We start from the raw sequence: 26,294 nt of genomic DNA, 5'->3' as shown, positions 1-26,294 counted from the left end.
ATATGCCCTCCGATCTGGCTGTAAAGGTGAAGGACCTCAAACACACACAAATTCTTAAGCTTAAAGCAATGCAGGTACATTACACACATCACCACTTCCTCTTTTGTTATCTGCTTTTCTTGCGGTGATGCTTTTGGTTAAGTAAATAGCTCCGGGAAATTAGAAAATAGATTATTATTTTATTAATAGAAAAATAGTCTTCAAAAATACATTGGGCTTGTACTAAAGTAGACGTTTATATTATGTACAATAAGGCCATATATGAAATTGAATCCTGCTATTGGGCTATTCCTATCAGTATAGAAATGAGCAGGGCCGGCCCTAGGGTGCGTGGTGCCCCAGGCAGACCAGCCACCTGCTGCCCCCTCCATGGCACCGGATCCCGGGCTGCCCCCTCCCCTCTTGTGCTTCGCCCCCGCCCCCCATGGAGGATGCTCAGGGAGTGATACAGAGGCTATGCATTGGCCAGGAGCCCTCCCTGCCCCTCTCTGATGATTCCGATAATCAGAGAGGGGCAGGGAGGGCTCCTGGTTGGCGCTCAGTTTCTGTATCGCTCCCTGAGCATCCTCAGATTGGCCAGGAGCCCTCACAGGGCAAAATTTGGGCATTTGCTTATGGCGCTAGGCTGGAAGGGCCCAATTTGGCGCCCTCCCCAGCCCAGCACCCTAGGCAAATGCCTAATTTGCTTAGTGGGAGGGCTGGCTCTGGAAACGAGCTAGATTCCCTCTCCTCCATGTGCTGGAATCCTAAAACCACCTACTTCTAAGAAATTCCACTGATGTCTATGGGATTCATTTGAAATTTTTCGTTCAAGGAGCCTACATAGCAAAGAGAATGTACAATAATTTATCACACTATAATGAAAACAGAAAAACGTGTATAGAAATTTTACTTCCTGGTAAGGAATACTTTCAATATATTAATCTTTATATATATATTTATATATTCTGTATATATATCAAATCTTTCAACATCCATAAAACTAGGCTTTCTTTGGGGAGGGGGGGGGGAAACCTAGAAAAAATATAATCGAAATAAACTGCGAGCTTTTAAAATACGTTAAAAAATATATTGCAGACCATGAAAGGAATTTGCCATTTCTCACTAGCATCATGTCAAAGAAACAGTGTGAATAACTACAGGGAGATTGTGCAATTCATTACCGTTGTGTTTTCCTACCAAGGGTTTCTTGTATGTTGACTCTGATTATATTTGGCTAGTTTTATTCAAGAAACAACAGAAGCGTGGACAGCCTGTGGCAAAGCGGCCACGAGAGACCTGGGTTACCAGGACTGTGGTGTTGCTGAGCTGAGTAAGGGCATGGAGCGGGACCTCTGATTCTGCCTACTATGACCGGCTCCGTGGCTCCCAGCAGCCCCCCCCCCCAATATGCTGATTTGGTTGCTCGTGGGCTGTCATCAGAGGTGGAATTCTATTAGGAGCTCCTTTGCATATTAAGCCACCTGATGTATCCAATCCTCCAAGAGCTTACAAAAGAGAGGCTCAAAAGCTCTTGGCGGATTGGCTACATCAGGGGGTGTGGCCTAATATGCAAAGGAGCTCCTGCTAGAATTCCACCCCTGGTTGTTGTAGTGGTCACTGTCGTGAATTTAATAATTGCGTTGTGACACACTTGCCAGGTTGGGTATCATTGTGGCAGGTCCAGAAACATGACTGCACTTTCTATAGCGCTTTCTAAAAACTACCGCCACCTCTTAACTTAGCAACACTTTATACAGGATTTACAGTGCACAAATCCTTCTTAATAATACGATCTATTAGAAATGGGTGTTTTTCCTTTAGAAAACTGTACCATGTGCTTTTTGTTTGCTGTAGAGCCATTCTCCTCCCCCCTTCTTCCCTGAAATCCCTCTACAAAATCTCAGCTAGAAAAATAACAATAATCATTTGATCTGCAATCAGCAGGTCTTTAACTGACTTGAATATACAAAGGTGTGACAGCTGCAACTGAGCCAAATTCAGATATTTGAGCTACTTTGGGTGATTACAGACCGCCGGCTCAGGGCGGCATGTAGCCGCCCCAAAAACAGTCAGCAGGAAAAGGGGCAAACCGGAAGCCTCCAGATGGCACGCGGCCTGCCCCTGCAAGAGGGACAGGCTGCATGTGTTCTGGAGGACCTTCCAGAGTACTCGTGCGCCTCCCAGCTGCTTCCTGGCCGTCTGGAAGGCCGGGAAGCACCTTGAAGCCACCTTGGAATTTAGGCATCACCTAAATTCAACCCAGCCCCAGGCGGGCTGCAGGTGGGACAGGGACGGGAGGCAGATGTGTGCATGTGGATGAACTTTTTTGGTCTGCCTGCCTCCCGTCCCCAGGGCGGCTTAAACTGCCCATCTGTTATCACCCTTTGTGTCAACAGAGGTTGATTTTATTTGTAGTGTTGTTACCTGAAAAAGGACTCTTCGCCTTTCAACTAATTAAAGGAACACATAAACTTATTTGGGTCCATGTAGTCTAACTCAGCAGTCTGTACTTTGCAAGCACTTGGGGCTGGGAGACAATAGCTTGTGTTTTTCTCTGCCAGGCTTGATTGACAGCTCCAGTAGGGTTCCACTGGTGGTTCCTGAAAGGAAGGCAGAGCCTCTGCTTTGGGATCCGGCATTAACACGAGAATGTGGTTGGCTACAACGGTGGAGACCTTGGTGTATTCCTTGGGATCTCCAGGGGACGGACAGCTTTCAGTTTTGTCCACATATCCTTTCTGTTTTGGTACGACAGCCAAAGCTCCGTTATGATTGACTTTGTGGACTTCTACATAATCCATCGACTTGGTGGGCAAAAAAGGCAACTGCTCTGTCGGAAGGGACCACGGTGACCCTGGGTCACCCTGAACATTTAAAGGCAATTTTTCTGCCTCCTGCAACATGGTGGTTGTTCCTTCGCTGATGGTTTTAGGACATTCTGAATGACATTGTTCCTTGTTCCCCATTAGAATGGACGACCTGTTTAAGTGCATAGCGCCGAGGGCTATTTTGCATGCATCCACAATATCATGATAGGAACACTTAGGGAACGGACTACTGGCTAGCTGAGATCCAGGCCATGTGGATGCCTTTGGACCACCACTGCTGGAAAGGGAAAACTGGCCTTCAAGGTCTCTAGCTGGAGCTTCCCCAACGCATTTCCCAGTGGCGATTTCTTTCAGCTCGTTGGCATCCGGTGATTTCAGATCCAAGAGCAGATTTCCATGTTCCTTGAACTTCTCCAGCAGCAGAGAAGGGCTCTCACAGCTTCCTCTCCCCGAGTCATTGTCTATTTCCTTGTGTGCCAACTTTGCGTTTTTATTGGGATGACCCTTCTCCTTACTCGGTACCAGCTGCAGGTCTTCATTGTCTATCACCAGCCATTTCTCCAAGTCGTCACCAGAATCGGTTGTCAGAGGGAAAACCGGGCAACCCAGAGCGCTCAGGATGTCGTCCGCTTTCCCTGCCTGATGATGTGACAAAGCAAACACATACGTTGGAAAGATGCAAAAGGAGAGCTTATAATGTTTTTACTACAATCCTGATGGCATTTGAAAGTGCATGTGGGTTTTTAGACCAAAAGGTAAGTTCATAATAAACATTTAAAATACAGAAGTAAATGCAACATCACAGCAGAACAGACGGCCCATATAAGAAACAGAACACAGAAAAGCTATAGTTAGGAGCCTAGCAGTGCAACCCTAGGCACCACCTTCTAAAACAATGGAGAAGAAGATATTGGATTTATATCCCGCCCTATACTCTGAATCTCAGAGCGGCTCACAATCTCCTTTACCTTCCTCTCCCACAACAGACACCCTGTGAGGTAGGTGGGGCTGAGAGAGCTCTTACAGCAGCTGTCCTTTCAAGGACAACTCCTGCGAGAGCTGTGGCTGACCCAAGATCATTCCAGCAGGTGCAAGTGGAGGAATAGGGAATCAAACCCGGTTCTCCCAGATAAGAGTCTGTGCACTTAACCACTACACCAAACTGGCTTTCTTGGGTTTGGAGGGCTGTTAATTCTGCTTAGAAATGTCAGCTAGCAATTCTCAGACAACCCTTCTGCAACACAATGTTCTTAACTACTCTTCCAAAACTTTAAAAGCCATGGGTGGACAAACTGTGGCTCAGGATCTACATGTGGCTCTTTCACACATATTGTGTGGCTCTTGAAGCTCCCTCTACCCTGTTGGCTGGCTTGAAGAAGGCATTTCTCTCTTTAAATCACTTCTCCAAGACAAGACAACCAGTGGCAGCTTGGAGAATGCATTGAAAGTTAAAGATGCTTTTTTTCCCATCTCTCCCTCCATCCTCCTGACCCTGATTTCAAAATCTGATGAGACTGGGCTAGCCTGGGCTATCCAGCCCAGAGCTTAATGTGTCTCATCAGGTGTTAATTAAAATCTGATGTACAAAATGCAAGCTGGTGAATTTTCACATTTCCCTCCCTCTTACCTTTAACAGATGGACATCAAAGCCAGGTATCTTTGGTCCTGGAACTGGTGGGAGAATACAGGCAACCATGCTAGAAAAAAGAAGTGGAAACACTGACTGAGGCAGGAAAAATGGGCTTGCTAGTTGATCTGAATGTCAAAAATAAAAGAAAGAAGAAGGAAGAACGAGAAGAAGAGGCTGGATTTATACCCCACCCTTCGCTTGGAGCAGTTTACAATCACCTTCCCTTCCTCTCCCCACAACAGACACCCTGTGAGATAGGTGGGGCTGAGAGAACTCTTTCAAGAACTGCTCAAGGTCACTCAGCAGCTGCATGTGGAGGAGTGGGGAATCAAACTTGGTTCTCCCAGAGTAGAATCTGTGCTCTTAACCACTACATCAAACTGGCTGGCAAACTTCTCAGATTAAGGAACTGGCCCACATGAGATGGCCACTGCTTTGGCCAGCTGTGCATTTTCTGTAATCTAAACCGATTACATAATTTTGAATGAGTGGGAGGATGAATTAGAATGGTGTAAGAATTTTGGGTAGGCTGTGGCCCCATAGAAAAAGGGAACAGGCCTGTACATCCCAAGAATATTTCTCCTCCTGCTCTTCCTTCATATGATTAACAAACAAAATCAGACTCTTAATTTTTTAAAGACATAGTCACGATGCTTATTTATAAATTCGCCAGCTATAAAGGAACTAAAAAAGATTCTTAAATGTAAGGATGTTTCACTGGTGACCAAGATAATTCATACCACAGTATTTTGTGGTACTATGTATGGGTTAGAAAGTTGGACAATGAAGAAACCTGAAAGGAAGAAAGTTAATTAATTTGAAATGTGGTGATGGAGGAGAGTTTTTTGGATACCATGTATCTGGGCTTTTTTGTAGCAGGAACTCTTTTGCATATTAGGCCACACACCCCTGATTTAGCCAATCCTCCAAGAGCTTACAGGGCTCTTAGTACAGGGCCTACTGTAAGCTCCAGAAGGATTGGCTACATCAGGGGTGTGTGGCCTAATATGCAAAGGAGGTCCTGCTACAAAAAAAGTCCTGCCATGGATCACCAAAAAGACATATCAGTGGGTTCTAGACCAGATCAACCCTGAACTCTCCTTAGAAGCTAAAGTGACGAAACTGAGACTATTGTAATTTGGTCACATTATGAGAAGATAAGAGCCACTGGAAAAGACAATAATGCCAGGAAAAGTCAAAGGCAGCAAGAAAAGAGGAAGACCCATTTTGAGATGGTCTGGCTCAATCAAGGAAGACAAGGCCCTCAGTTTGCAACACTGATTCATAGGGTCACCAGAAGTCAGAAGCAATTTGATGGCGTTTAATGTACACAAGTTCAAAATCAGCCACTTACTTAAATCCTTTTAAGGCCATTGTCCAGATCATGATCAAACATATGACAAATGATAAAAAGGCCACAAAGATCCAAACAATTATGTCCTTCATCTTGAACTCTAGAAAAGAAACCAGGAAAGTAATTTCATATGAATCACCTCAGGGCACCATTCTTAAGCATAAGGCTTAATATTTTCTCCCACTTCTCCACTTTTATTGTGATGTGTGGCAGCTGCTCATCTAGTCAATAATATGATTAAATGGGGATTTGATGTGATGTCTCCATTGGGTTGGTTAAACATCAAGCAAAACCGTGGTTTATTTTAATGGTGGTTGGTTTGGGAAACCTGTATTCTGCTCACAGTCATATTAATTGCAGATGTATTCAACAACAGTCAATCAACCAAACATTCTCAGAACCTGGCTTGAGGTGCCCTAACAAGCCACAGTTAATGGAATGGATCCTCCAATGTGTAATATGGAAGGGTAGGAGAATATGGATGATGGCTGCGGGTGAGGGAGGTTACTTGATCAAAAATAGCACTTGTCCCCAAAACATTGCTAGGCTATCTTTAGTCCAGGAAGGGGGAAAGGACAAGTACCTCTACCGTGTCTGACATTTCTGTTTTCCTCTTTACTTGGGCTTAAAGGAGCCTATGGAGGCTAGTTTTGATTAATGAAAAGGGGTTGGGTACACAGCGTTAACTCTCCCTTTCCCCTGCAGTCCATATTGCCCCTTTGTCTGCCGTGGCAGGTTTTGCAGACAGATTACCTGTTTGGCAACCTGGGCGATTTCCACACAGGAGGTGGCTTGTGTGGCTTCTGCATTGCCATTGTGGCTGCTGATACAGCACCGTGGCAACAGGGCTTCCACATGCCACGTTTTCCTGCATTTCCCCAGCCCCAAACTCCCACAACACCCTCCTCCATGCGACAAGAGGGCTTTTCAGTGTTTTGGTTTTAAAACCGGCAACTATCATGAAAGCATTAGAATGCTCCCTGATTGGAATGGGGAGAGACAACCTATTGAATAGTACTTATAAATTCCCCACATTCATTTTAAAAGTTCTGTAACCCTTTTCACTGCAGAGATATAACAGAAAAAGCAGATCACAACAATAGAAGGGTTACGTAGAATAGTAAAAGGCAGGGGTCATTTTGTAGAAAAAGAGGTGCCAGAGCTCATTATCACAACTCATTTGCATATGCCATGCACCCATGACATCACCGGAAGGTATACTAGATTATATCAGCTCAGCATCTACCTTGAAATGCTTCTGGAATTAGAATTGTCATAATAAAATCTTACTCCTATCATACTTTTAAAATTACTTTCTCCTACATGGCCACAGTGGCATGAGGAAGATTTCCATCTGTCTGCTTTAAATGTTTTGGTTCTTTTCCCATTTTTTGTGGGCAGAAATATTAGAATGTTTGTCAAATCTTAGAATTCAGCAAAATTCTCACAGGGGGTTTGAACAATGGACCTAGGGTTGCCAATCCCCAGATGGGGGCAGGGGATCCCCCTGTTTGGAGGCCCACCCCCCGCTTCAGGGTCGTCAGAAAGCGGGGCAGGGGAGGGAAATGTCTGCAGGGAACTCTGTTATTCCCTATGGAGATTTATTCCCATAGAAAATCATGGAGAATTGATCTGCGGGTATCTGGGGTTCTGGGGGGGCTGTTTTTTTGGGGTAGAGGCACCAAATTTTCAGTATAGCATCTAGTGCCTCTCTACAAAACACCCTCCAAGTTTCAAAAAGATTGGACCAGGGGGTCCAATTCTATGAGCCCCCAAAGAAGGTGCCCCTATCCTTCATTATTTCCTATGGAAGGATGGAATTGAAAAGGTGTGCCGTCCCTTTAAATGTGATGGCCAGAACTCCCTTTGGAGTTCAATGATGCTTGTCACAGCCTTGATCTTGGCTCCAGCCCTCATGTCTCCTGGCTCCACCCCCAAAGTCTCCTGGCTCCACCCCCAAAGTCCCCAGATATTTCTTGAATTGGACTTGGCAAATCTAAATGGAGCCCAGAAGCAAGTATTGGGGGGAGGGTTGGGGAAAAAAAGAGCACAATAAAATTTAGAGGTTCTGGAGCTCTGCTCCTGTGAGCTCCTGCCCAAAATGAGGCCTGCAAGGAGGAAAGATGGACATTCAGAGAACTGGGAAACAGATTGTCCTCACTTTGGTGGCAGGGAAGGGGAATGGCTACTGCAGGGATCTGTGGCAGGAAAAATGGTGTCAGTGGGACTGGGAAGACCCAGAATCTTACATCCATTTGGATGCCACCCCAGCTTTGCTGCCACCTTTTCCTAGAACATCACTGCAAAGTAGGTTTGGGAAAGACTGCAGGAAAGGCAAAGAAAACATGAGAAATGCACAGAAGCACCACAATGCTACAGGGGCATGGGGAACACCCCCTCCCTCGCTTCCTGATAGCATCCAGTCTGGGACAAACAACCTGTATAAAAGTGACCCTTTGCTACGCCCCCCAAAGTCACATGAATCTTTATTTTCTCCTGCAAAGTATTCTGACCTTTCTATCACCTCTGTGTCTTTCTACTATTCCCACTCTATGTTTTCTTTACCTCTTTTCAAATACAGTTAGTGACCAAGCCTAGAAACCTAGACCAAATCCTGATTGGAAAGGGGAGAGACAGCAAGAGGTGGAGCTCACCCATAGCACCTGAGTTAAAAACCCTCAGGAACCTGTTAGAGGTTCTGCACAACTGGTGCTAATTCATAAAGAGCGGATCAATCACCACTTACCTTTTGGGACCTGAACATAACTTTCAGGAGTCCATCGACTCCATTCTCCACGGTCTGATCGGCAGCGAACTTGTGCAACGTACTTTATGCCTGAATTTAATTTAAACAACTGATATTTGGTTCCCAGCCCAACAAATATATTCTGGAAAGGAATCAAGAGTAGAAAACTGTAAACATGGGGGGTACTTTTGAAAAATGGCATAGCAACAATAGTCAATACTGATGATGTGAATGATAAAGGAGACAAAACCTAAGATCTCTTTGTTCCCTGCCCTCACCTCATCCCCCTGCAGAGGAAGACATTTATTGATTTGTTGATGGGCAGGAGGTTCAAGACAGACAAAAGGGAATGCTACTTTGTACAGAGAGTGGTTAAAATGTGCAATTCATTGCCAGAAGATGTAATGATGGCCAGAGGAATAAACAACTTTCAATGGGGATTAGATAAATTCATGGAGGATAAATCTATCAATGGCTACTAGCCATGATGACTGAGAGACCCTCCACATTCAGATACACTAATCATCTGGACCCCAGAGACCTTCAGGGGAAGGTCTCAGCTTCTATGCTCTGTTGTTGGCCCTCTATAATAACTGGTTGCTACTGTGAGACAGGATGTTGAACTAGATGGAGCATTGGTCTGATCCAGCAGGGCTCTTCTTATGTGATGTTCTGAGCTATTTTGCCATTGCCTGCCTATGCGTTGCAACCCTGATGTTCCTTGGTGATATCCCATCCAAATACTAGCCAGGACATTCCTAGGATTTTTAAAAATTGTGATCCTGATAAATAAAGAAGAATTAAGGTGTTGGTATTTATGTAGGAAGAGCGGGTTTACAGGGTTTAAAAAACAACACCCCCCCCCCATCCCAGAAATGTACCGTGTTGTAATTAGGGTACCTGTGAGAGTCTCTCTCTCCAGACACATGTACTTTGAAAGTGAACAATTCTGTCAAGCCTTTGCACTGGCTTATGTTGGATGAACCTATCCCACCTGCTGCAGAAAGAGAGCACAATCACACAACCCCAAAGAAGAGTTAAGACCAGAACAGTGAGTCATCCAGAGATGCAACAGGCAGTCCTCCTGTGGCATACTGTTTAGGAATTACTGATACAACATTCACGTCATGTCGTTTTAAAACAATGTAAAATCAACAGATTTCAGCCTTAACAGTTAAAGCAGACTATGAAATGTCTGCATTGGCTTTGGTGGCCTAGGCTAGCCCAAACTTGTCAGATCTCAGAAGCTAAGGTGGGGTTGGCCCTCGTTGGTTTTAACATGGGAGACCACCAGGGAAGTCCAGGGTTGCTATGCAGAGGCAGGCAACGGCAAAACCACCTCTGTTCATCTCTTGCCTTGAAAACCCTATGCAGTCACTGTGACTTGACAGCACTTTCCACTGCTATGAAACATCTCCTTGATGTACAGCCCCGTAGCTAAGAGTCAAAGAGGGAGGGGGCCAGAGGGGGGCTGTAGGAGGGGGGCCATGGGGGTGAGAGCAAGATGCTGGAGAGGCTGGGGATCACCCCTCTCCTTCCCCTCTCCAGTGTGATTTAAATTGCATGTAAGCTCCGATTCCCCTTCTACCTTTCCTACAGCTCAGCCTGCAGTGATTAACTTCCAGTTCCAAAGTTCAAAAGAAGACTGATTTGTATCTGCGCTCCCTCCCCATTTCCCTGCTTTCCTGTGCCCTCCCCCAACTGGGAGCAGCAGGGAACGCATGAGGCTTGTACACACTGGCTGGGGGAGACATGTCCTGGCTGCCCTCCTCCCTCCCTCCCCACCCCAAAAGGACTTTAGCTGCACTTGCAGCCTGTGCAATCTAGGGGCCTCTCCTCCACCCACCCAAGAATTTACCGTTCAGGCTCATGGCGGTGGAAACAAGACAGCACATGGAGCCCCCAGCTCTTCATGGCCAGACTAAGGGCTGCTGGGAGCAGGGGACTGGGCTGGCTGCCTACCTACCCACCCAACTTTCAGAATCTAACCGCCCACCCACCCACCCAACTCTGCTCAGAGTGATTCAGGGAAGAGTTTGATGCTGCTGCTACCTGCTTCATGTGCTGAGGCAATCAGGGTGAGTGGTCCTGAGGAGGAGGGGGAAGCCAAGGCTTGGGAAGGGGGCCCGTAAAATCCACAAGTAGGCTGGGCCCCATGGGGCACTACGGGCCTGTTGATGTAGCATCAAACATGTTTTAAGAATTCAGAAGCAATCCTCCATATTTAGCTAGACTGGCCAACATAAGCAATGAACGTTTGCTGCTTAAGTCTAAAAAAGGTATGTCGTTTTCTGATGCACTGTGAGGTCCCCTTTTCAGGTTATGAATGCAGGACATAAATGTAACAATTATCATATAGGGATATTATATAGTTCAAAATTAAATTCTTCCTTCAGGCCCAGTGGGGGGATCGGCGTAATGCTACAGAACTGCTGAGGCTAACCTGCCATTGGATCCAATCAGAACCCTGCACAGGAGTCCAGCAGAAAGTCCACTTAAAAGCAGGATGTAACAGATAAAATGTTTTTTTTCCCCAAAAAATCAATTATACAATGTAAAAAAAAGGCTCGGCAAATGTCATTTTCACAACGGCCATGTTTTGTGATGCAATCTCTGTTGGAAACACAGAACATCTGCCTTCCCAAAACTCGAGTTTTTCTTACTTCCCACTCTGCTCCTCCTTCTGGCTTTATACGCAGCTCGTACTCAAGGGTCAACCAGCCAGATCTCACATCCGCCTGTGGTGGCGCAGCCCACTTCAGCAGCAGATAGTTTGAATAGGCTTGATCCACCCATTCCAGAGTCAGGTTTACTGGAGGGTTTGGTTCAACTGAAAATAAAGGAAGAAGAAGAAGAAGATGATATTGGATTTATATCCCGCCCTCCACTCCGAAGAGTCTCAGAGCGACTCACAATCTCCTTTACCTTCCTCCCCCACAACAGACACCCTGTGAGGTGGGTGGGGCTGGAGAGGGCTCTCACAGCAGCTGCCCTTTCAAGGACAACCTCTGCCAGAGCTATGGCTGACCCAAGGCCATGCCAGCAGGTACAAGAGGAGGAGTGGGGAATCGAACCCGGTTCTCCCAGATAAGAGTCCGCACACTTAACCACTACACCAAACTGGTGAGCAAAGCTTCACGCTTTTCAATACTTCTTTAACATAGTGGGTTCTATGCATGGCAGAGTCTCAGAGGTAAGTGATAACAAGCTCTTTAATAGGAGTGGCATAGTATAAGGTCACATTACAAGTCTGGCGTTGGGGCCCACGGGCCAAACCTATATACATCCCTGGATTCCCGCGCAAGCACATTATTGGGTCATTCAAACCGGTGGGGGCTTGTGATTGGTCCTGGGCTGCGGGGATTTCAATCCTACAGCCCACTGTTCCCAAGTCCCCAAGCTCAGTCCATATGGCTCCAATGAGCCAGGCGGAAACACCCAAAGTCTTCCCTTGAGTCCACATACATAACAATTTCACACATGAAGAAGACAACCGCAGATTTATATCCTGCCCTTCTCTCTGAATCAGAGTCTCAGAGCACCTTATAATCTCCTTTGTCTTCTTCCCCCACAACAGACACCCTGTGAGGTGGGTGGGACTGAGAGAGCTCTCCCAGAAGCTGTTCTTTCAAGGACAACTCTTGCGAGAGCTATGGCAGACCCAAGCAGCAGCTGTAAATGGAGGAGTGGGGAATCAAACCTGGTTCTCCCAGATAAGAGTCCGCACACTTAACCACTACACCAAACTGGCTCTCTGCATCTGCCTCTCACTAGAAAACTTGACTCCTACATTTGAACCATAGCCACTAGATTGCTATAGCCTTATAAAATCTATTGTTACTAGCTTGAAGGTTACTTTATTTTTAGTCTCTATCCCTTTTCCTTGCATACTTCAAAGGAGAAATGTGAAGCCAGTATCTTTCCCCCTAAATTCCTAGCGAAAAGGGCTTTGCCTTTTTGTAAAATGAAAGCCGGGGACTAGGGCGTTATTGCAACAGACTGTTATACTTCTATAGCAATTCCCATTTTTTTAAAAAGAAGTTCTCCAGTGGTGGGGGAAATGGCAGCTGGGTGGAAGGACAGAGGAAAACGTTGCGGGCTGGCATTTTATATTCATGTGCATGCATAAACGTGGGTGTGCAGTTAAAGATACATCTGCCTCCCACTAGAAAATGTGACTCCAATCTAGAAGTTGAAGCATATTGAGCTCCACTGTGAGCTGTGTGCAACCAGCAACGTTCCCTGAGTTTATCAGGAATGGGCACCAGAAAACTGGGCTGCTAAATAAAACCAGTTGGATTAAATGTAGATTTAAGTCTGCAGTCACTGTTGCCTGATTATATATGAAATCAAGACTTGTTCTCACTTGTTCTCTGGGTATGAAAACAGCAGTTTAAATTGGCTCTACAGTTGGCATGCATTAAGGCAGTCATGCACATGATAGTGCATAAACGTAGCTGATGTGCCAAGCCTGCACCATGTAACCTTTGAAGTTGAATGCCTTACACTTCCCATCCCTTTTGGAAGTTCTGGACAAGCAAAAATCATACACATGAGTATCACCTGGGCCACCCTAGATGACAATGGGCAGTGGTACAGAAGCCTCACAGAATACCCTTAAGAACATATTTTATTATTCTGCCTGGGTTTTATTATTTGCACCACTTACCTATATAAGCCACATCCACATAGTGAGGTGTGGAGATGTTACTGCCCAATGCATTTGTTGCTTTTACAGTCACGTTGTATATTGTCCAGATTGAAGTATGCTTTTGATTGAAATAACAGGAATTGGGCCCTCCTGTTATGTAGTCTGGGCATTCATGGTAGGATTCCTCCCTGGAAAATAAAAAAAAAGATAATGAAGGAAATATAAAAGAAACCATGTAGGGTTGCTACACTTACTTAGAAATGAGGAAGCCACTCTTTAGCTTGAATCATATCTGGTCTGCTAATTACAGAGATTCTTCAGAATGATACAAAGAACTTCTTGTAAAGTTTTGAGTTAGCTTGTAATATTTTGGTGCATGTACATTCTTGCCATGCTGCTTGGGAAACGGCAGGGGTGACATTTGCAAGTGGCAGCGTTTTGCCTGAAGACCTCTGTACCACTTCCATATTGATGATTAGATTGCTGGATCATAGACAATACTCCCTCTAAGTTGTGGAGTCTTGTGAGCAGAAATCCTACTTTGTGTGCAACTGGCATTAAAGTTGTGACCTACTGCATAAATTAGTTTGCCCCTGGAACCATTTTTCCTGAGCTAAGACAAAAATGTTTGAGCCGGAGGCTAAAAAAACTGTGTACTAGCTCACACTAACTCAGCTTAGAAGGAACATTGATCACAGATGGAATTCAGGACATTGTTCTCTAAATTACAGCACCTTTTAAAATAAATACCTCAAAGACAATTTCAGTATCCAGGGGTAAAAAAGGTTTTTCATTGACACTGAGGATCAAACTAGAGGACAGATCTGACACATCAGGGTTCGATACGACAAGGTTCCTCCAACATTGTATGGATTTTGACACTGACTTGCAGTCATACATGACATCAGGGAACGAATGTGCCCAAGCTTGCCAGGGCCTGATTCAGCTCAAGAGTGTGGCATGGGAGGAGAAGGGGACTCAGCCTTCCCAGCCATGCCTTTTCCCCCCCGAGCTGAAACAGCCTCAGGGGCTCTGTTTGCCCCACTGTAGGAGGACTCCATGGGAACCTTGACCTTGTCAAACATACTGTCTAGTTTGGCCCTGAGTAAATAAAGAGTTAGAGGACTCATGTATATAGGACTTCCAGTATGAGTTTGACAACCGGTGGGAGAATGATCTCTCCTCATTATGTCAACCAGTGATGCTCCAGCATTCAGCAAAAAATTCCATGGTTTAACCAGATAGTTTCAACTGAGTTTTAGAGCATCAGGGTTTTTTTTGTTTTTGTTTTAGCAGGAACACAATTCTGGCTGGCTTGGCATCAGGGGGTTTGGTCTAATATGCAAATGAGTTCCTGCTGGGCTTTCATTGTTAGTGACATGAGGAGATCACTCCCACTCAATGTTCCCTCTAAGCTGCAGAGTCTTGTGAACAAAAATTATACTAGCATTAAAGTTGTGAGCTGCTGCATGAATTATTGTGCTCTGGGGCCATTTTTTCCTGAGCTAAAATCCATTGTCTACCAGCCGGGGTTGCCTGGTCTTATGAATGCTAATCAAGTATGCATCAGTAGCTTAAATATGTCACATTATTTATTATGAACTGTGAAGCATTTTAGCATAAGAACCCCCAACCCTAAAGGGAAAAAAGGCAAGTATTACGAGCAGGGCTTTTTTTGTAGCAGGCGCTCCTTTGCATATTAGGCCACACCCCTCTGATGCAGCCAATCCTTCAGCAGCTTACAGGGCTCTTAGTACAAGGCCTACTGTAAGCTCCATGAGGATTGGCTACATCAGGGGTGTGTGGCCTAATATGCAAAGGAGTTCCTGCTACAATAAAAGCCCTGATTACAAGCACTGAACACTAGTGTTGTGTGACAGGTCCATTATCTGAGAAGGCGGTCAGCATCCCTAAGATCAGCCTGTTCTAAGAGATTGTACAAACTGTACACTAGTTTATATTATTTATAACTCTTTACCTTTCTTTGTTATAGAACAGAGTGTAATTCGTGGGGAGACCTCCATCGGAACTGGGCTTCCACCAGCAAGTAAATGTTTCTTTTTCAGGAGACCGACATCTTGTTATTTCTGGCTTTCCCGGAGGTTGGCCTAGACACAAAAAGATGGACAAAACCATTAGAATGCATCCACACACTGCTTGTTTACCCACTCGGAATTCTTGTTTGGCATTCTGGTAGGTTTCCTCTGACGTAACCAGAATGGTTGCAGGGAGCCAAGTCCTAAATATGCCAGGTGGTTTTCTTTCTGAATACAGAACATGTTGAGTTTGGATTTTAAAGCCAGCATGTCGTGAGTAGAGCCATAGCTAAAGAGAATGTCTTTGCACACAGAATGCCCCATGTTCACTGCCCAGTTTCCCCAGCTGGGAAAGCCCTCTGCCCACTCCCTTGCAGGGCCAAATGGACAAAACTAGAGAGATCAGTCATCTGACTAATGAATTGATAACCTAGTGATGAAACCATCCCTTGTAGGTTCAGTCAAGGCTTTTTTTGTAGCAGGAACTCCTTTGCATATCAGGCCATGCCCCCCTGATGTAGTCAATCCTCCTGGAGTTAACAGTAGGTCCTGTACTAAGAGCCCTGTAAGTTCCTGGAGGATTGGCTACATCAGGGGTGTGTGGCCTAATATGCAAAGGAGTTCCTGCTACCAAAAAAGCCCTGGGTTCAGTGGTTGGCACCTCAGATACCAAGTGCTGGGGAAGATCTTTCTCTGTATGAGACCTTGGAGAGCAGAATATACAGTGCTGAGCTAGATGACTGGTCAGACTCAGTATAGGGAAACATATATTTATATAAAACTTTGGCATTATATAAACCATATAAATCTCTGGCCAGGTCTGTGTCAATGCTAAGAATGTGTGGAAGTGCTGGAAAGGTATAAAATTATATACTGCCTGCAGAATTTATGTTTCTAAGAATCCAGCTTTCTTTCAAGCATGTTACTAGTACAGACAGAAATCTCTTCCATGAATGCAGCTCCAGACACACATGAGAAGAGATGTATCTGGAGAAGGACTTCACTTTGCAGTTATCTTTGATCCAAGGATTTAAGTAGAGTGGTAGAGACTTTTGTGAGACGCTGCTCACTTTTTCAGATATTTAGTACCGGTATGTACTATTATTTATTTTATTACACCTCTATCCCGCCCTCCACTGCAAGCAGACTCAGGGTGGCTCACACCAAAGCAAAACATTGAAGACAATAATCCAACTAAAACCCCAGAATTTAACCACAAGATGGCAGAACAAATCCACAAAAGTTTCCAGGAACTATTGCATGTTATGCCCAACAGAACAGGTGTTTGGGAATTAGGTGAGAAGAAGCACCATTAGTAAGATGGAATGCGGAGGATGGGGTAAAGAATGCCAAGCTTTAAGGGGTTCTACCTCAGACAGAGGTAATTTCCCCCTTCTATTTAAAAGTATCAATATGTTACCTCTTTTAAAGGGAAGTGTTTGTGGTCCTGGTGGACATCGAGACTGGGGAAATGAGGGAGGGCGTGGCCAGTGAACATTACCCATGGACCATCATGAAGGGGGAACTCACCAGCCTAATGGCTTCTCCTCCTAGACAGAGCTAGGCTAAGCCTACCCCCATTAGTTACTAGGGTTGCCAACAGGCCTGGAGAAAAAATACTGTTTCTTTAATTCGGGCGCTTTTTTTTCTGGAAAAAGTGCCAGAACTCTTAAGAGGGAAATGAAGGAGAAGTACATGAGTGCCCTTCATGATCTTTTAAACATTTTTTGGAGAATTTTGTTCCCATGAACAGGTTCTAGAACTCTGTTCCACTGTGTTCCCCCTGAAAAAAAGCCCTGCCTTTAACAGAGGCTGAATGTGTGCAAACAGGCATCTGAAGCTCTTCATGGCATAGAAAATAGCATCCCATTAAGCCTCTGTTAAAGGGACCAGGCATTTAATATATCCAGGAAGTTAAGAACCATTCTCCATTGACACTTTTCACATTACTCAACCCCCCTCCCCACCCCCAATTCCATTTATCATTGGACTCCTTCCTGTGCTTGGCATTTCAGTTTAAGTGTTTTGGAATAAGCAAATGCATCGTCCACTATGACACGTAATATCAACCTGACAGTAACAGTGATGGTATTCCTGGTAGCCGGAATTTGCAAATGTTTAGCTCTATCTGGCATATGTTTCAACAGGGGCCGTTTTGTAGAAAAACAGATGGTGGAGCTTATTAACATAACTCATTAGCACATGCCACTCCCCCACCAGTCAAAAGCAACCGGACGTAAGAAAGGAGAGCTCCGGGCGAATGAGGCCTGCTTGAGCTAACTAGGGATCCAGCCAGCCCAAGCAGGCCTCACTCACTTGGGGCTCTCCTTGGCCAAGCCCCTCCCAGTCAAAAGGCCAGCAAGCCCCCTGCCACCCAATCACATAAGAAGTGGAGAAAGGGTGGCATGGGCTTCTCCAGGAGTTAATGAGGGCTGCTGGGGGTGTGGCAAATAGAGTTGCCAAGTCCAATTAAAGAAAAATCTGGGGACTTTGGGGGCGGAGCCAGGAGACTTTGGGGGTGGAGCCAGGAACAAGGATGTGACAAGCATAATTGAACTCCAAGGGAGTTCTGGCCATCACATTTAAAGGGACAGCACACCTTTTAAAATGCCTTTCTTCCATAGGAAATAATTAAGGATAGGGGCACCATCTTTTGGGGCTCACAGAATTGAACCCTCTGGTCCAATCGTTTTGAAACTTGGGGAGTATTTTGGGGAGAGGCACTAGATGCTATACTAAAAATCTGGTGCCTCTACCTCAAAAAATAGCCCCTCCCAGAGCCCCCAATACCCACGGATCAATTCCCTATTATTCCCTATGGGAATCGTTCTCCATAGGGAATAATAGAGTGCCTAGTAGACATTTCCCTCCCCTCCACGCTTTCTAAAGGGGGGGAGGGCCTCCATATGAGGGAATCCCCCCTCCCTGCCCCCTCCTTCTCTCACACACACCAATACTTGGTCTTCTTCCAGCAGAACTTTGTTGGCTGTGAAAACGAAAGCAAGGCTGCACAGGAAAAGAAAGGGAGGGGCCGTTCTCCATGGAAACTGTTACTGACCCTTTCCCATGAAGCCCTTCCTGTTTCCTGTGCAGCCTTAAAGGGACACATTTTAAAAATGGATCAGAAGCTCTACAATAACATGATGCCTACAGGTATGTTCTCTCTCTCCCCCCCCCAGATTTTTTGAGAGCGGGGGAGGAGGCTGAAAAATCGCGGGTCCCCCGCCAGGGCGGGAAGGTTGGGAAGCCTAGTGCCAAAATTCCTGGTGGCTGGCTGGCTGCCTGCTCTCCTAATCCAGGGATTGTTATGCAGCTGCACCTCCTATTCAATGGACGAGGTAGGCAGGTGGGGAGGAGGAGAGAGGCCGTTAAAAAGGTTCAGGAGCTGTGCTCCTGTGAGCGCCTGCTGAATTCAAGGCCTGTGTTTCAAGTATATTGAGTCCAGGGCCTGTAGGATTGGAAGGAATCACACAAGAAGTGTTCGGTTTACAGGAATCACACAAGCCACCCGCCACCCAATCACACAAGAAGTGTTTGGTTGTCTTCCATAGTGCATTATTGTACTTCTGGTGTGTGCAACAGACATCCCAATAAAAGTCATGCAAATGGGGGGGGGGGGCAAACAAAGGAAGCTGAAAGAGAGAACCATTAGAGTCAAAACCTTTCAGGATGCATGGAAGCTATAGTAGAAACATACCACAACTAGGGAAAATATGCAACAGTCCAAGAGGATGGCAGCACAGTTAACAAGAGTCAAGAAACTATAATAGGAAAGAAGACATCCTTTGACAAGTGAAAATCTTACCCAAATTAGGACAATTGTGTAGAGTAAGCAAACAGCAGTGGGCATGTGGAGCAGCTTATTATATCCCTGCCATCTGACCACAATTCTATGAAAAAAAGAGGAAGTGTTCTCTGGGAAAAGTCCTAGCAATGATCAAAACTGCACCCTGGCACGATAAGGTTGCCACCAACTTTGTATGGCAGACAACTATCACAGTAATATTTCACACAGCAGCGAAGGGGTGAAAATTAGGGTTGCCAAGCCCCCTGTGTTCTACAATAGGTACCACAGAGTTTTCCCCTCCCAAAGGCTAGAGTGTCTGAGAAAACCATAGAATTTCCCTGGAAACACCTAGAGCGGCCATGAGCGACGTCACTGGCGTGATGACATCACTTCCGGCTGATGTCATCACACCAACTACATTGAGGGAAGTTCCCCCCACTGGCCCAATGTGGGTCGGTGGGTTGGGAACTTCCCAGGTGGGGAAACCCCCGCCCGGACTGGGGGCTTGGGAGCCCTAATGAAGATAGAGCTGCCAACCTTAGGTAGCGACTGGAAATCTCCCACTATTACAACTGATCTCCAAGTGACAGAGATCAGTTCACCTGGGGAAAATGGATACTTTGGAAGGCGGACTCTGTGGCATTAGACCCCATTGAAGTCCTTCCTCTCCCCGAACCCCACCCTTCTCAGGCTCTACCCCCAACATCTCCATGTATTTCCCAAGCAACACTGGCAACCCTAGATTGAAGGCAATCATTTTGCAAAAATCCATAGCATTAGTATGATCCTGTCCGCTGATCAATATCGCCAATGTTTCAGTGAATGCAGTATGTTGAGGGGTTAGGCACACCTCTAAATCCCACTGGCAGTGGGGCTGAGCCACAGAGAAGGCAGCTAGGTCACTGCATTCTGACCCCAATGAGAATATTGCCCACCACTTTGCTGGGTGGAAGCAACAGAGATAAGAGTTGCCAGCCTCAAGGTCTCAGCGTGGTTTCCCCTGCTTTGGAGGGCTTCAATCCACTACTGTTCAGGGATATCATGCATATCACTTCTGGTTGATGTTATCATGCTGGGGACGTTGTACAGCGATGCTCTGTTTTCTCTGCAAACCCTATGTTTTGGAAGGCAAAACCCCAAAGAGTTCCCCTCAAAAACTAGAGCATTGTGTGTGACCTCGCCAACATGACTGTCATCATATCATCACCAACATGTCAACGCTACCATGTGATGTCATCATATCAGGGATGTTGCACACAACATTCCACCCACACCTGGAATGACCTCCAGATCCCCCTACAGCAAGGGCGAGGGGACCTCCGAACCCTAACAGAAATGCCACCTATCTGATTGACAAGGCTAGAGAGTCCTTGTCTGACAGATGGGAGGGCCATTATCGGGTTAAAACAGGGAAGGAAAAGTCTTGATCTATCAGCCGATTGGCTCCCCAGCTCTTGGGGTAAGTCCCACCCTCTCACAAGAGCCAAGAAGCTGCAGGGCCTACCCCTTCTTTAGGTTTGCCTTTAAAAGCAAGAGAGAGGTAAAAAAGAAAAGGCCACTCATTGCTCAGGCAAGTGAAAAAAGCAAGCAGAGGGAGATGTAGGCTTCCCAAATCCCCCGCCTGGGAGGAGGACCCCCGATTTGGAGCCTCCTCCCTCCGCTCAGCAAAAAATCCAGAAAGCGGGGGGAATGGCGGCCCTTCCCATGCAGCCTAGATCCCAGCAGCTTCTCCTCTCCCCTTCCCACCGATCCCTGATGCTTCTCCTCCTCCCTTCCCTTCCCTTCTCACCTCGGATCTCAGCAGCTTCTCCTTGCCCCTCCCCTTCCCACCCAGCTCCATCGCAGCAGCCGGAGCTTTCCCAGGCTGCTTCCTGCCCCACCTCAAAGGACCATGTGCCTTTGCACCTCTGGAGGCTTCAACTTTCTGTGTCTGTGTCTTCGTTGCTGTGAAGAAGCTGGCTGGTGAGTAGAGAGGCCAATCCCCTACATCAGATTTGCGAGAAGGGGTGGTGGTGGAGGAGAGGGAAACGTCTTCATTATTCCCTATGTGGAATATTTCTCATAGGGTATAATGGGGAATTGATCTGGAGGTTTTGGGGGCTCTGGGGGAGCTATTTTTTTGAGGTAGAGGCACCACATTTTCAGTATAGTATCTAGTGCCTCTCCCCAAAATACCCTCCAAGTTTCAAAACGATTGGACCAGGGGGTCCAGTTCTATGAGCCCCAAAAGAAGGTGCTCCTATCCTTCATTATTTCCTATGGAAGAAAGACATTTAAAAAGGTGTGCTGTCCCTTTAAATGTGATGACCAGAACTCCCTTGGAGTTCAATTATGCTTGTCACACCCTTGTTCCTAGCTCCGCCCCAATGTTTCCTGTCTCCACCCCCAAAGTCCCCAGATATTTCTTGAATTGGACTTGGCAACCCTAGGGAGATGAAAAGGATAGGGTGAGTTTCAAACATCCTCCTCTTTAAAAGGACAAAGTGGCAGGAAGATGGGCTAGTGGAGGGGTGCAGAATGTGACACAGCAAATATGTTACAAGATGGCAGTCAGTTGGCAGATATAAGACAATCAATGCAATGGGGTTTTGCAGAATGATAACAATAAGGGGTGTTGGGGTTATGCCAATAAAGGTGTGCTATTGCTGTTGAACAGTGGGTGTTGGAAGGTGGAGGACAAGCATTCCCCCCCCCCCTCACCGGGAGGCTTCTCCCATACACCTGCTGGTTACCGACACTCCAATCTGTACCACCAAGGAAGTGTCTAAAGTTCAGTGGATCAGACGCAAAGAATTAGCAGGGTTTGATGTATTCTGTGGCTTGCCTACTAAGGAACTGGCTGATGCAGAATAAAACCAACCTTGATGCACTTGAGCCATTCATCCCCAAGGCCTCTCATATCATCCAAATGCTCATTCTTACCTAAAATCACCACTAAAGTCAAGAAGAACATGAAGACATTCAAACCACACCCAAAATCGTTATGTGGGTCTTATTGCTGGTTGTTTCAGGACCGTTCTAGAGTTCTACATACTACTTTGCATAGATAGTGATTCAAATGTGGGATTCACTACCAGAGGATGTAGTGATAGCTACAGAATAAATAGGTTTACAAGGGGGTTGAGGAAGGGATGGTGGCTCAGTGGTAAAGCATCTGCTTGGTAAGCAGAAGGTCCCAGACTCAATCCCCGGCATCTCCAACTAAAAAGGGTCCAGGCAAATAGGCATGAAAAACCTCAGCTTGAGACCCTGGAGAGCTGCTGCCAGTCTGAGTAGACAATACTGACTTTGAGGGTCTGATTCTGGATAAGGCAGCTTCATATGTTCATATGATTAGATAGATTCATGGAGGATAAGGCTATTGGTGGTTACTAGCCATGCTGACTGAGGGAAACCTCTATGAGGCACTAATCCTCTGAATCTCAGAGCCAGGAGGCAACATCAAAGGAAGGCCTCAGCCTCTATACCGTGTTATTGGCCATTCAGAGGAACTCTTTGGCCACTGTGTGAGACAGAATGCTGGACTAGTTTGATCCAGCAGGGCTCTTCTTATGTTCATCAGGATCTTATTTTCCAAATGAGCAATAAATCTGGGTACTCACCATTAACCAACCAGGCGTTCAGAGAAAACAGCAGTATAAATACCAATGACAACTCATCAGACTTCATGTTGCTCTCCTCCACCTCCTTGTTTCCACCTCCAGCAAGGTACAAAAGCTCACAGGGTCACTGGGGAAGCAAGGAAACAAGTAGCATTTAATAAACTTCTGTGATGCATACACGCCATGTGTCATGTTTTCAAAGCCTTTGGTTTATGAATCCTTTTCGCACACACCAGATGGTGCCATAGAATCTTTAATCCTCGGTGTTTCAAACAGAGAAGCTGATGAGGGCACTTAAGTCTAAGGTTAGAGAACCCGCTCAAAGTTAAATATAACTGCTACGCATATAGTGTTTCAGCACACAATGAAACTTTTCTATTAATGTACAACCGGTTTTGTTTTAGGAAGGCAGAAGGAAAAGCAAGGCAGCAAAATATAGAATGGCTTAATGTTTAACTAGGTTTCATTTGCATGAATGGAAATGAGGGGCAATTCTGTGGGAGCTGGTAATATTGAACTGATGCAAGATTTGCAAAACCAGAAATACAGAATCATGGCTATTTAAACTTTAGTGGAAATGAATATGGAATCTCCTTTCTGGTATGGAAGTTATATGAGAATGTTCCTCTAAGCTGCAGGGTCTTGTGAGCAAAAATTCTACTTTGTGAACTACTAGCCTTAAAGTTGTGAGCTACTGGCATTAAAGTTGTGAGCTACTGCATCAATTATTATGCTTTGGGGCCATTTTCCGAGCTAAAACAAAAACGTGTGAGCTGGAGGCTAAAAATCTGTGAGCTAGCTCACGCTAACTCAGCTTAGAGGGAACGCTGGCTGAGATATCACTGAATTTTACCTGAACTGACTCTTCATTCTGTGCTTCCCAAATAAAGGAAAGGAAAGGTCCCCTGTACAAGCACCAGTCGTTTCCGACTCAGGGTTGATGTTGCTTTCACAACGTTTTCACGGCAGACTTTTTATGGGGTGGTTTGCCATTGCCTTCCCCAGTCATCTACACTCCCCCCCCCCCCCGGCAAGCTGGGTACTCATTTTACCAACCTCGGAAGGATGGAAGGCTGAGTCAACCTCGAGCAAAACCCCAGTGTTATTGATAGGGATGTCAGTCCCCAGGTAGAACATGGGGATCTTCCAGAATTACATCTCAACTCCAGACTACAGAGATCAGTTCCCCTGGAGAAAACAGCTGCTAAGGAAGATAGACTGTATTGGGCTAAATGTTTTTTAAAAAAATAATTTGCCTTGGGAGAATAGAAACAGTATCTCCATTTCTCCCTGTGTCCTGGTTAAGGGGGAAATGTTTGTTCAAGCAAATTACAAAGATGATCTTGCTCCAATGGGAAAAAACAAACAAAAGAAATTGTACGTACAAAAACAGAAGCATATCCAGTTACATGATATATCCATGTAGGTACATTTAACTTATTGTGAACAGATTAACTTCAAAAGGGTTAACTTGCTTCAGCTCCAACCCCAGTTGAGAGAGAGAAGAGAGGTCCCATATTAGATAAAACGAGAGGCCAAAGAGGCTCAATATCTAACCGTAGGAGGAAGCAAGTGCCAAGTGGCCCTGAGTAAGAGAATTCTCTTAACCCTTTCCCTCCCAGATCCTCTTGTATGCAGAGTTACAAAGTGTTATTGATAGGGATGTTAGCCTCCTGGTGTAACATGGGGACCCCGTGGAATTACAGCTCAACTCTAGTCCAGACTACAGATCCATTCCCTTGGAAAAAATGGTTGTTAAGGAAGCTGGACTCAATGGCATTGTACCCCACCTGTCCCTGTCCTCTCCAGGCTCCACCCTCAAATCTCCAGGTGAGCCCAACCTGGAGCTGGCAACCCTACCTCCCATCCCCTGCAGGCTCAGCCCTAGACTGTCTGGCACCCTTGGCAAGGCTAACTTCTGTTGCCCCCAGCAACAGATAACTGTCACCGAGTCACACGGGGGGTGCCCAGTTTGGTGCCCCAGAAAATTGGCACCCTAGGTGATCACCACTGGTGGCTAGGGGGATTTGCCAACTCTAGTTACTGATTAAATGGCAGGTTTATTTTGCCTCATCAACAAGGATCCCACATTCATCCGCTGTCCAAGGGCTGACTCACAGTTTCCCCCAATGCAGTCAGAGAAAGACAGATCCTGCACCTCCAAAATGTTAATTAACCAAATAGCTTCTCCCCCAACACAATAAGTAGCTTTAACAAGACAAGGGAGACTAAACAGACAATACCAGACAATACCATTATACAGGGTTCTCAAAGTACTTAAAAGATCCTATCAAGCTCTGTGCACTGATAGCAGCTTTCCAAAGAGTTTGAGGATGTACTGTCATTGTCTGTGGACTGCAAAATTTGATTCGGCCAAAGGACATGGCAGGACAGGCAGAAAAAAATGAATGTGTGTGGTGTGCTCCTCGGTAACTTGTTTGCCTTCAAGTCATTGAAGAACAGTCATCTAAACTCACCGCTAACATGTCAGCAGTTTCTAACCTTGGTGGTCAGGAAGTTGTGAAACGTCCTTGCAAAATGCTGGATCGCTCAAGCTCTGCAACACAACGACACAGCGGGAAACTAGATATGTGACAACTGTGAATGGATCCCCTGCTTTTTAAAAGTTTAACTGCAGCTCTGCAGGGTCCCCCAGTTTGGATCAGGGCTATGTTGGGGAGAGGGTGTCTCCTAGGGTGGTGGTTCAGGTGTTGGCCTTGGGTCTGGGAGAAGCAGGTTCAAACCTCCATTCTGTCAAGAAGTCTGTTTGGTGACCTTGGGCCAGTCACATTCTCTCAGCCCCGCAGTGTTGCTAGAGAGCTAAAGGGAGGGAGAAAACCAAGAATGCTGCTCTGATGTGGCAAATAAATTAATATTAGGAAAGTCTTTTTCCCTTTGTACAATTTTCGGTCATCTTAGGGCAAAACGACATGATATCTTTTTAAACAAATTCCCCAGAACTTTTCCCTGTAGCTGTGCAGTAGCTGCAGGGAATATCTTTTTAGAAAAATCTACAGGGGCCCAATTCAGCTCAGGACTGGGGTGTGAAAGGAAGGACTCCTGCCTTCCTACCCAGGCCACTTTCCTATGCTGAAACCAGGGGTTGTTTTGTAGAAAAATAGGTGGTGCAGCTCATCCAGGGATTGTTATGCAGTTGCACCTACTATTCAAAGGACAAGATAGGAAGGTGGGGAGGAGAAGGGGGAACCCTCAGAAAGGTTCAGCAACTGTGCTCCTGCTGAATTCAAGACCTGGCTGAAACAGCCCTGCGGAGGGGAAGTTTGCCCAGTTGTGGTCCTGATCCAAATTGGGCCACTGCAGATGTTTAATTCTATGTGCCTCACAGTTGCCTTGTGACTACAGAGGGCAGGGCTTTTTTTTTTTTTAGCAGGAACTCCTTTGCATATTAGGCTACACCCCCTGATGTAACCAATCTTCCAAGAGCTTACAGTAGGCCCTGCAAAAGAGCCCTGTAAGCTTCTGGAGGATTGGCTACATCAAGGGGGTGTAGCCTAATATGCAAAGGAGTTCCTGCTACAAAAAAATACCCTGCTAGAGGGTGTGAGTCAGGTCTGGACCCCAATTACCAGGGCTTTTCAGGGTTTTTTTTTAAAAGAAATTGAATATTGTTATATAGCGATATATCAATTTAAGTATCAATATATAAATATAACAATT

General features: G+C 45.8%; 1 protein-coding gene across 1 annotated transcript; it reads right to left on the bottom strand.

Annotated features, from left to right (window-relative positions):
- Positions 1 to 713: 713 nt before the first annotated feature.
- Positions 714 to 22,740, bottom strand: PRLR (prolactin receptor). Its single transcript, XM_060236082.1, has 8 exons — positions 22,617 to 22,740; positions 15,170 to 15,299; positions 13,210 to 13,379; positions 11,204 to 11,370; positions 8,541 to 8,682; positions 5,795 to 5,894; positions 4,438 to 4,507; positions 714 to 3,449 (listed from the first exon to the last, which is right to left on the bottom strand). The coding sequence occupies exons 1-8, from the start codon at positions 22,681 to 22,683 to the stop codon at positions 2,433 to 2,435; spliced, it is 1,863 nt and encodes a 620-aa protein (XP_060092065.1). The 5' UTR covers positions 22,684 to 22,740; the 3' UTR covers positions 714 to 2,432.
- Positions 22,741 to 26,294: the final 3,554 nt, after the last annotated feature.

The sequence above is a fragment of the Heteronotia binoei genome, chromosome 4 (assembly GCF_032191835.1).
Source record: "Heteronotia binoei isolate CCM8104 ecotype False Entrance Well chromosome 4, APGP_CSIRO_Hbin_v1, whole genome shotgun sequence".
NCBI lineage: Eukaryota > Metazoa > Chordata > Lepidosauria > Squamata > Gekkonidae > Heteronotia > Heteronotia binoei.
The sequence above is the reverse complement of the archived record's forward strand: the minus strand, read 5'-3'. Positions and strand labels throughout refer to the sequence as shown.

Bases quoted from the DNA above. Each gene is read 5' to 3' on its own strand.
- PRLR (XM_060236082.1), bottom strand. From the start codon at position 22,683: ATGAAGTCTGATGAGTTGTCATTGGTATTTATACTGCTGTTTTCTCTG. The intron at 15,300-22,616 runs GTGAGTACCCAG...TTTTGTGTCTAG, and splicing joins GAACGCCTGGTTGGTTAATG to GCCAACCTCCGGGAAAGCCA. The intron at 11,371-13,209 runs GTAAGTGGTGCA...CTTTATTTTCAG, and splicing joins TGTGGATGTGGCTTATATAG to TTGAACCAAACCCTCCAGTA.